Source organism: Anoplopoma fimbria, chromosome 19, assembly GCF_027596085.1.
Source record: "Anoplopoma fimbria isolate UVic2021 breed Golden Eagle Sablefish chromosome 19, Afim_UVic_2022, whole genome shotgun sequence".
Lineage (NCBI taxonomy): Eukaryota > Metazoa > Chordata > Actinopteri > Perciformes > Anoplopomatidae > Anoplopoma > Anoplopoma fimbria.
The window spans coordinates 380391-392397 of record NC_072467.1 but is presented as its reverse complement, the minus strand read 5'-3'; the positions used below and the strand labels follow the sequence as shown (position 1 = coordinate 392397).

General features: G+C 43.9%; 1 protein-coding gene across 1 annotated transcript in view; it reads right to left on the bottom strand.

The window, feature by feature from the left end:
• syt7a (synaptotagmin VIIa) overlaps positions 1–12007 on the bottom strand; it is a 64994-nt gene that overhangs the window by 18395 nt on the left and 34592 nt on the right. Inside the window, exons 3-4 of the mRNA XM_054619462.1 lie at positions 8558–8637; positions 7025–7165 (exon numbers count right to left, since the gene is read on the bottom strand). Coding sequence (XP_054475437.1) covers positions 7025–7165; positions 8558–8637 — 221 coding nt within the window. The remainder of the gene's footprint in view (positions 1–7024; positions 7166–8557; positions 8638–12007) is intronic.

Here is a 12007-nt window from a genome sequence, read left to right as displayed (position 1 = left end):
CAGATTGCTCAATAAGAAGCTTTGTCATTGATTTTAACTGATCACTGATGCATCACTTTATATGAAGATAACTATTATTGCTCACAAGGTATTGATTCATTTAACAATCAGTTTCAGCTGAGATTTGAAAGGATCATAACATAAATCAAGTTACCATGAACTCCCCCTATAATAACCATAATGTATAATTGTTAATATCTATGTATGACGTCTTGATTAAATGACATGTTGATCCATCTCCTACACAACCACAGAGCTAAAAGACAGCAGCCTATTTACATTTATAACTCTACCCTTATTAACATTTATAATCAATATTTCATATAAGCCATCCTCTGGCCTCCTCATTTGGGATCAACTTCATCATCCTACATTACAAACAACATGGACTAAATTGCCTTATGTATCTGTTGATAAAATATTTTTTTGGCAGTGTTACAGTGAAAGTAATGCAAATCCTGCAAATGCTCCAAACGTGAACACAAAAACACACATCTACACAATACACATTTATGAGTGTATGCACACAATCACACAGTACATATTTTGAAAGACAGAAGTAATATCCTTCCCTGGATATCAGATGCAAACTGAAAATAGACCCCCGAAAGAAGAGGCACAGATTACAAAGGTAAAAGCAGATTAGTTAGTACTTAAACATAGATACATTATTAAAAATACTTATTATTATTTGATTCTGAGACATTAAGCATTGCAAAGCATTACCTTAAACAAATGCTTAAAATAACTCAGTTTAGCATAACATAGCATGCACTGTAAGACACAGATAGAGACAGAGGCCTGAAGCAGGTGATGACACACAAGACTCCATAAAGATTTGAAGGAAGAGTTGCAGAAACTCACAGGAAGGACTTGACGTCCAGGCCACGACTTCGCATCTGGTCCATCGTGTAATCCCAGCTGCCAGGATTGGCACGAGAACGCCCCGCTGCTCCACCTCCCCTACAGCGAGAGGCCCCTGCTCCTGATGGGCTGCCCCGCACACCCCTGGGACCGCCTCGCGTACCTGCACCCCCACCCTCACCACTGCCGCCACCTCCCTCTCCTCTCCCAGCACCCCCGCCTCCCCCCGGCTGTCCAGGAGCAGTGTGTAATTGTCCCAAACTTTGGGATGTGGTGGGGGGATGACCGAGAATAGGCCCTGGTGGGTGGATGAGAGGCTGCTGGAGACTCTGCTGGCGCAGCAGCGTCCGAGGCCGGGTGGGGATGTGCTCCAAAGTGGACGCGTACGATAAGACCGGATCCCCAAAGCTGGGAGGGCAGAGGAGCAGGGAGGAAAGAGAGCGCAGAGAAGGCCACGGCCGGCACAGGATAGGATGATGAGGAGGGAGGATGGAGTCAGAGGGCACGGAAGAGGAAGAGGGAGAAGTAGATGAAGTAGAGGAGCCGTGGCAACAGGAGGTGAGTTGGTTAGGATGGGTGAGGTCAGAAGATGAGAGATAGAAGAGAGGGGAAGAACCATCATAAATGAGACAAGGTGGCACAGGGCAGTATGGAGACACAGCGGAGGAAGTCAGGTTGACGCCAGGATAGATACAGGAAAGTTCATCCAAACAGGAAGTTGATGATGGAGAGGGGGAGGAGGAGGCAGGAGGAAGAGTGACATTTGATGACAAAGTGGTGAAGGAGGCAGAGGGAGGAGCGTTGGCAGGTGGAGACAGGAGGAGGAGGAGAGAGAAAGAGAGCACCGTGAGGCAGCAGCAGTAACAGCAGTAGCAGAAATAGCAGTAGAAGGTGCAGCCCGAGTGATCGCTGTGAGCCGTGTACTGCTGGTGGCGCTGGGTCGGGCAGCAGTGTGCAGACGGCGAGCTCGCCCTGTGCGTCTGCGTCAGATGTGTGTGCACCTTGCGGGTCTGTGCGTGCTGTTTGCGTGAGGGTGTGTTTCGAGAGGGCAGCGGTCGGATGTGCACCGTCCGCACGGGCGTGGCGCGATTCTGTGCTACGTGACTGCGTCGAGCCGTGTGGGTTGTAGTTTTGCAGGTTCCAGGCCTTGTTGATGAGGGTTTTTTGGTCTGATGAGAGATCCCCATGTCCTCTACTCGTCAGTCAACTTTTTCCCCTCTCTGATAGCCTCTCTTTCCTGTCTCTAAGTCTTTTTCGTCTTTTAAATACATGCTGCACCTCTAGAGACATCCCAACAGCCAACCAAGTCCGACAGTACGACTCCCTCCCTCTGTCAGCCTCTCATTTTCCACTCCTCCCCTTGATAAATCCTGTTTAATTAGCTCGTGCCTTTCTTACAAATGATATGACTTACATATTATTTAGATGCCAACACTTACTTAAACATAATTCCTGTGTTTTGTGGGCACTACAGTATATTGAAACCTCATTTTTATATCTCTCTACTCACTAAATATATCCTCCTCTATCTCAGATCGCTGTGTAACCCAGACTACCAGAATTAGGTCATGAGAGAGCTATTCAGTCAGTTAGGTGCAGTTTACTCAGCGCTGCATTACTTCACCTGACATAATTCTGCACAAGGCTTTTAGTGTCTATCATATCTGACTATAACAAAAGGGATAAAAAGGGTAATGGAAGGTTTTGCAGTAATAAAACAGTTTGTTGGCAAAACAGAAGAATAAAAGGAGTTGCTTACACAGCGACAGAAAGATGGAGGGTGTGATTGGGAACGATAGGAGCAGAGGGTGACGATGGAGGAGAGACAGAAAATGGGGTGCGAGACACAAACACAAGAGACATGGACACTTATAGCAGCCTGAAAATAGAATCCAATTATAGACAGGGGGCAAAAAGAAAGATGAGAAGAGGAGGGAAGAGCGAATGAGGAGTGAGGAAGTGATGAGCGTAAATGTGTTGTGGAGGAAGCATCACAGGCACGAGGTGCCAAAGGAAGGTGCAAAGAAATCATGGAGAACTGAAAATGAACTGCCTCATTTACAGCACGCCGAATATAGACCCTAACTTTTGTCATACGTCATGGCTGTGGGGAAACATGCAGTCAGTGACCAACATCCATTCACATTCCAGCCTAGATCGTAATTAAAAGCTGGGTTGTGAAGGTATGAGGCATCATCTCAGTCAGTGTGTGAAAATGAGACTATTTCTGTTTCTGTATTTTGAAAGTACCCTTGCAGGCAGTGCAGTTCTTCACATAAATAAATCATATCCTCCTGCAGATTCATACACAGGGCTTTATTGTGCAGCTGGGCGGCCGACTGTGTCCGCTGAAGGGTTGAGTCAGTGTGATTCAGCTCGGGCGACTATTGTTATCTTCTGGTGATGACGAGAGTTCACATTCCCCGTGTGCTCACACTCTGATCTGTGCCAACACGTTCACATTGACACCTGAGCTGCACTTTCCTCCCCGCTGAACTTGACCTAACTCTCCTTGTGTCTACACAGAACTGATTCATTCATATAACCATAGCTGCTGCTGCTGCTGCTCCTCAGGTAAAAACTTACAAGAATAACATTTGCATTGTTATAATGTGTTAATTCTGCTGCACAGTGAAATGTTTGCTTTTTGTTCTTCCCCAGGTTCTGAACTCACTCGCTGGGTCTCAATCCTCCGGACTGCATGTGGCCCTGGACGGTCTGCCACCTCCCGGCCTTCACTCCCTCTGTCACCATGCTCTTCACGCTGTCACTGCGATAAGGACCCCCCATCATCCCCCTGCCCAGTTGCTGCCCCCTTCTGACCCCCTGACACTGCCCCACTAAGAGAGAGAGACAGGGTGCCGAGGTCCCACAGCCGACAGAAGGTATAGAGGGGGGAGAATAACGACAGGCAGAGGAGAAAAAGACCAAAGAGCGTGAGAAAGTCGAGCAAACACCACACATACACACACAGGAAAATAGATTGAGTAACCACATGGCTAAGGAGGTGAGACAGTTCAGTAGAGTGTGTGAGGGGGCAGGTCTAGTTTTCCAGGCCAAGTAAGAGGCAGGAGGAGGAGGAAAAAGGTGTGTGTGCAGTCCAGTGTGGAGAAAGGGAGGGATGGGGGAGAGGAGAGCAGGGAGGAAGAGGAGGAGGAAGAGGAGAATTTACAAGGGAGCCTGTGGAGGATGGAAAACCAGCAAGAAGTCACTCCTTTGGGCCTGGAGGACCAATACTACAGCTGCCAGCATTCACTAGTGGCAACAGTGTGTGGACGCTGGTTACTTAAGTCTCATTCTCTCCTTCATTTAGGCAGTTGGGGCCTGAGATGTGCTGCTATACAAGGCAATCCAATAGTAACAACTTAGAGCAACTGGAGGATGGCTTGAACTCAAGTGCCTCATGAGCAAATAATCGAGTAATTTGGAAAGTCATCCAAAGCAATGTTCTGTTAAATACAAGTGCATTTGTTCAGGTAGAACACCAATTACACTTAGATTTCAATGTGTAATATTCTATTTTCTAAAGATTTGCTTGTCATCTGATCACCACTTAGCATCAATAACGGTAAACAGGAAGTAGTGAAATACCTGCACCACACAGTAGGAAGGATATAAGAGGGCAATCTAATTATATCAACCTCCTAGACTGGTACAGAAATGAATCAGTGTTCAATCTTTAGAGAACTTGCCAACTGCAGATTTCCTCTCAAATCTGGTTTTTAGGTTTAAAATGTCACATCTGCTCTAAAAGCTGTGATGATCAAAACTAAAGCACAGTAGTGCCCTCTGGTGACATGACTACATTTCATTAATATGCATGGTGCTCCTGCTCTAGGAGACGCAAAATATGAGGCACAGGAGACGCTGTCGTCTGGTGTGTAAGCATGTGGTCGGGGGGGTGCTACACTTGCATCATGTCACTTTGAAGGTCACCTTTCACATTCAATTCTGACCAACTGACCTGACAGAGCATGTGGATAAGTCATCAATCACAACAACAGCATGGAACGACAGCTGAAGCAACGGTCAACACAAGAGACGTGGGCCTCATTTATCCAGCACAAGGTGAACGTCTTTAAGCTTTATTAAAGGCAGGAACACATAAATAATTCTGACTGAACTTCACTGACAGCAGAATTGATTTATAAAAGAAATATAGTCAGAAAGTCGTATTTCATCCCCAAGCTGTCAGTTTGATCACATTAAGTATGATATACTTGATGCATAAATTCTAAAAAACGGTTATGTCGATTCACCGTGACTTTAAGATTATGTCACGCCCGTTGCTGACAACAAATATATAACTAATTCAATATTGAGAAATGATCGTATTGAACCGCCAATCCAATAAATCCTTAAACATGGAGACTGATTGTGCAAGGTAGGTAACCTGTTTGATAAATGAGGCGCAGTGTCATTACAGAGATGGAAAGCTGCTGATCTAGAGAGAATCTATAACTGGAAATAATTCCCAGTTGTCTGTTGGCTTTAGTAGCATATTATTGGTTGAAGTCAGGAGGCCGCCGCCGTGTCTTCTATTTAAAATGTATTTTTTATGATTTTCTTATTCTAAGTGAATATCAGAATTTTTACTGGCTCACATTCACTGCAGAAAAAAACAGCTCTTTTACCCTTACTGCAGTGAAAAGTTCATTTATATTCTACTGCTGGAAAGACAGGGCCTGCTGAAAAACAGCTTCATGGACAATAAATAACAACCTTGAGGATTTAAAAAAAATAAAATAATGAACTTCTCAAAAACGAGCACTAAGGTCTAAAGCTGGTTTTCTGAGATCAGCAGCCATCATCTTCAGCAGAGTTTTCAGACAGCAATCCATATATCCACCGCGTTCATGAGTACACCGCTGCCTCCTTTCTGCAGGCAATTTGACACACAGTCCTCAACAGCTAGGTCTATTAAAGATGACCAGTTATTAGAAAGTTTATCAGACAGAAGCCTGGTAGCAGGATGTCTAAGCTTAGAGCCTTTTCCGTGCCCAGAGGGAGATAGGTATGACCTTGCTACTGCTTTATTGGATTCAAGTGCCTAGTGAGTGAAAAAATGACTTTTATTGCATCAAGTAAAAACACTGTTACCCTATCTCCCCATATGAAAGACAGTAGACACAGTTGAAGTGCTACAATGTTGGTGCAGTACCCATCAGATATTAGGTTGATGGGGATCAGAGAGAAGCCACAGATGAATGTTAACCACAGGTGAACACTGGCACAAAACTGCAACCTGGTTCAACGGTCAACCCTCCACAACAACAACAACAACAACAATAGTTTCAGTTCACACAAACAAAAGACAGGGAGATGCACAGATTACAGATAAGGTGGGTTAAAGTATACACGTCTTTTTCGAGAGGAAAGCTACGAGGGTTGTCCGTCTCCATAGTTACAGCCCCATGGGAAAGAGGCGAGAGGTTAGAGTTCAGGAGTTAGTGGGACCGGCAGGGCTGTAGGGAGTGGGGGGGCATCTGAACATGCGCCTCTCTGTTCATTAGAAGGTGACGGGATGTGAGAAGTCGTGGCAGAAATCAGCCCGCGGAGGTTGCAGGGCTGTGCTGTTTTGACGCTACAGTAATGGTGGAATGGCTGTCGCAGGGATGCTGTAATGTGCCTGTGTCACATTTCCTGCACTCACATTTTTCCAAGAAGATTATGACTAATCATTAGTAACCATTCGTGCCCTCCGGTGTTCTAGCATTGGCTGTGTTGTTATTGTTGCCGTTATTACTATTGTTGATGGAAATCACATTATACAACAATAATACGTCTAGAAATGTGCAGTTTGTGTATATTGCAACACTGTGACATTTACAGAATGGGCTTTTTCCAAAGGGCCTTTGGCTAAATATCCCTGGTTACTCATAAGAAAATGTTGATAATTGAGATTATGAAAATAGGTGGGTTTTATAAGCTGTCCGGCAATATAACATCCAGCCTTTGGCATATAACATCCACATCTAATAGTTCAATTTGATGAGTGGCTAATGGTGGTGACTGCAGGAGGAGGGGAGAGGATAGGCAATGCAAGGAAGGGACTAAAGGAAAGGAAATAGGGAAGGGAAAGGGGAGAGTGGCACGGCCCCTGCCTCGTTACAGCCCTGCTCAGGAGGAAGTCTCTTACCAACCTTGGACCAAGACTCACTTGAGTGTGAGGCGTGGATCTCCATATGGGGCATAGGGAGAAATGTTTAGTACGAACTCCTTGGGCGGATAGGAGCTCCACCTCTGCTGCACTGTGCTGCTGTCATTGTTATTCCAAAAGTCTCTGTCTAGATCACTGTGGCCAAAGAGAGAGACAGGTCAGAGCAATACATCTATGGACAGCCTTTGGCACCAACCAACCATCTGCAACAGGCGCTCCTGCTTTGATGCGTTGGCTTGGTTTATGGAATGCTGTCACAGCTGCACTGAATGGGAGTTTGAAACAAAACAGGCCCAGATTATTGTCTATTTTTCCACCTGAAGTTGACAAATCACCACAGTTGTGAATTTAAAAATAAAAAAACGGGGCAGCCTGGGGGGAAAAGGCATTCACAAAAGCTTTTCATAAAGCAATGTGCTGTAGCAAAGACACAGTGAGAAAGAGAAGGAGAAGCAAGAAAAGAGGAGGTCATAACCTGATGAATACATACAGCATGTGATTACTTTCTGTTCATCTAGCACGGCACCACTGATGGAACACATTTGAGTAAACATCAAGAAGTCAGGCCCCCGTCCTCGGCGTGAGCGGCGAGAACGCATGAAACGCATGAGACACAAGGCAGAGAGATAAATCGCGGACAGTCAAAGTAGAGGAGGAAAAGGTGAGCAGAATCACTGATGTCATACATGTCACACAGCAGTGGTCAGAGCTTTAGCACAGGGACAGAGCAGGAGAGAAAAGGTAGTGCACAAAGAGAAGGAGTTTGAAGCTGAAATGGCCGACGGAGCACACCAATGCTGCTGGAGCCAGTGAGAAAGAAAATGCAATAAAAATTAAAGAGACCGAGGGACTCAAGTCAGAATACATTCACATAGTCAGTCCATCTTTAGTGCTTAAAACCAGAAGAAAAAAAAGTAAACACAAGACATTCAAAAATTAAAGAGACAGCAGCAGGCTATAGAGGAGAAGTGGTGATGAGCAGGTTAATAGAGGCATTTTGTGGAATACAGTATTGTACTTAGCATTCAAAAGCTGACATTTCCTGGTGCTGACCTCTAGTCTTGTTTCATCACGAACAGAAAATACCTTAATCTTAGTTTGAGCCCTGTAAGAAATGTTAAATCAAAATCCACCCAAACATTTATACTCAACGATTTCACAAAGAGCGCTTACAAGCCCCTCTCCGTTTACTTAAACCTGCACCATGTCAAGCAATGCGGAGGCGTGGCTAAAGGCCTGCACTTAAGGGAGACCTATCTTACAACCCATAAGATAAGTGCAGGAGCAAGGCTCATCCAGCCAAAAGCTTCACAGGTAAGATAATGCAGATTTAATCTATACTGATTAAATCACTAACCTCTCATTTAAAGTCTACCCGGACATACTCTTGCAGAGATTGTGCTCTTGGAGATAAAACACCAGGCCTCATTTTCTGCCTTGTTTGTGTGGTGTACGTCACAGCGCTCAAAGCTGAACCAACCGGAGTTCATTATCACCAGATTATTCTACCCCAACCAGTTACCAGGCACTTACTTGATGGCTTTCTTCTCCCCTCGCCCACGTGCTGAGTCTGGAGTGTCTGCTGTTTCCACTCCTGGCTTATTCCTCTTCCCCTTGAGCCAAGCAGAGGGAGGAGATGACAGAGAGAGCAGAGAGACAAAAGGTTAGCTAAGATTTGTCCTTTCAAGCTCTGTTTTTTGTTTTACTAATATCAAGTGTAAATGCCTCCTCCATTATCTCAGAAACACTGTGCCATCAGTCCTTTACCTGATGGTCTCCTGATTACACTCATCAAAGTCAAATCAAATCTGCTGTGGAGAGCCATTTCTGACTATGATTATCATTCGCACCGCCCTGAAATTTACATGGCAATTGCCTCTTTAAGGTAATCCGCTGGGTACTGGAGAGAAGCCTCTAGAAAGTCTTGCACCAGCCTGATTTCAAATAGCTAGAGCATGACCTGCTGTAACCATGGAAATAATGGCAATTTGAAGGCTTCGAAAAGCAAGGTCTGCTGGGTGCATTCTACTGGAAAAGCTCATTACAGTTAAAGGTGTTTCACACATGTCACAATGCAAGTAATCTCTATTGACACTTTGCTACAAGTGGGGTAGGTAGGGGATCAGTCTAAAGCTGCCCTGCCCCCCAAATACCACACCTGCCTCCCTGAAAGTGATGCTCTGATACACATCAAGGATAGGCGAGGATGCTCCGGCCCAGAAAATGAGTAGGAGGAAAACACACTGAGCTGCCACCATGGCTTGGCTTGGACAATTGGATCTTAACTTGAAAGCGTAATTTCCTGTGGTGGGCTGGCTTGTTGGGGGATTGAGCATGGAGCTTGAGACTGGATATCATGAACTATGTAACCTCCGTGCTTCTACTTTATTCTTGTAATGAGTCTTCGTAATAAGCCTAACCAGACCTCACTGGAGTTTTGCTACATTCCCAAAGACCCAGCGACACCGTAACAAAATGGTTTGTCATGAAAAGTGTCGGGCTCTGGTTTGCTTATTTCAAAATACAATATGAATCATTCAATTTGTCTACGTCTCTTTTCTCTCTCTGCTTGTGTCAACTTTCTTCATCCATGCATGTCATTCGTAATGCCCACTGGGAAGTGCAACATGGCATAGCCAATGCATGGCATTAGTTTGGCAAGCCAACAATAGCCTGATAATCAGACTTAATTGCCATTTTGTTACTTTTTTATCATTTAAGTAAATAGTATTTATGTCACCTAATTTCTTGTTGGGCAGGTGGTGTTATTTTGTTTCACTTTGCAGTAGTAAGTGACGCATCTGTCCTGCTATTGTTATTTTAAGCTGGGAGGTGGAAGGATAGCCAAATTAAAAAAAAAATCCATACTGATAAAAGAAAATTATTGATTCAAGAGTTCTTATTCCTGTAAGTAGACTTTTACACCACACCACTCTAATCCTCTTTGTCACTATTTATTATGAATGTTACTAGCTAGCTATACAGGAAGATGCCATTCCCATTCTGTCAATTGTATCTCCAACCGGGGAAGTCAGCGCAACATCAGACCTTTGAACTGCTCAACAAATCAGAGATTCCAAGGTCTGGAACCAGGCTAACCAGGCTAACAATCAAAAACGGATGCAATAAAGCATTACATATGGGGAAAAACTATGAGCTGCAATCAGCCAAAGTTATTGACTGAGTTGACTCTGAGATCTATGTATGGGATGGGCATAAATAGCGGACGTATATGGAAATGCGTAGTGTGCCACAGTTTATGTACTGATCCTCAGTTCCTTACATGAAGACTGACATAAACTCCATAATTTCATAATAACACAGATATCATGTCAAACAACAGCCCACACCTTGGATATTGTGGCTTTGGATATGTTTGGACCTGTTACAAAGCCAGAGTTGACAATAGCGCTGCTGGGCAAAAATGATTAAGCCCACAATGGCACTATACTGAGCAAAAATTATATCTTTCACACACAATGAAACAAAACCGCTCATCTATTGTATAATTGACACCAAACCTGAAATAGAAAGGTCAACAGATGAATAAACACTGATCTGACAGGAACAAAACATTAAACAACTCCATTCAAGAGGTGTGTTTGTAATTTAAAAACTAACTTCTGGATTAATGGTCTCTTTATAAACTATCATAGATATGGAAGACTATATTAAACATATAACATGTTCTCAGCCCACAATATAAAGAACATGATCTTTAAGTGATGGCTTTAGGCATTTAATAGCTGTTATCGCTGGCTTGACATGCTGGGGAAATACATTACATAACTTTATAGTTTTATACACCATTTTGGGAACACAAAGATGCATACAGCCAACTATTAAAGCCTAAAAACATCTGCATACCCAGGAGGGAAACTCTTCCCCATACGAAAAAAAAAAAATTCACATAAGCAGATCACAATAAATACTGTACTCTCATACGCCATTTTCTGGGGAGGCAACACTGTCTGAATCTCTGTCAGGCGAGGACAAGCTATCAAAAGAAACTCATGTATCATTTAATGCTATCGTAAAAATTTCAAGAAGGTGGGAAGACACAGAGAACGAGCAAGAGTCCAGTACAGAAAGAGGGGTGAGAGCTGAAAATAGAAACCAAATAAAAAAAACAAAAAAACAGGCAGTCAGAAGGAGAGAAAAACAAGGACAGTGCAGGACGCTATGTGAGACAAAGAGATGGGAGGGAGGACAGGTGCGAAAAATGAACTGAGAGAAACAATGAGTGACAGGAAGTCCCCAGTGGATTGGATGTGGAAACATGAAATTGATGGGCATTGAGTCCCAAGATACTCATTTCCATACACACACAAAGAATTACACAGCCTCAAAACCATCTCCTCCAGCTCATTCACAAGAGTGGATAACAAACACTCTTCTTCTATTTTCAAGGGAGTGGTGGAGGCTGCAGGGATCCACAGTGATGAACATAACAAAGCTAACCAGCTCTAAAGACAAGATACATTAAAGAAAATCAGCTCAATCCCCCACAGAGGGTTAAAGCATACCAATGGAAGAGTGAGCAATTTCCCCTCATCATCCTCTACTCAAATGCCCTTGAAAATACTTAAGTCTAATTTAAACCAGCCGTCTTTTTGTTAAGCGACAAATGGTTTCACACGATCACAGCGTTCAGTGCTGTTTGGCTCTGAGCCACGAGTTCAAAATAGCTCCAACTGATATGAATAACCAATTATGACACAAATCACGAGACTCAACGTGAATTCAAAACTTGAACATTAGAGTTAACTTCACCCTTCGGTCCCAACCTAACTAATGTTTAAGTTTTGAACTCAAGAATTGTATCTGGCCAACCCCAGGTACTGCTAATACCATCAATGACGAGGGTGCTTCTTAGCAGCAGAGACATGGAGACTGGTCAGGTTTGAGGGAAGGATGACAGCAGCAGAAATACAGAAAGGTTACTTGAAGAAAACCTGCTCCGGAGAGCACACAACTTCAGAC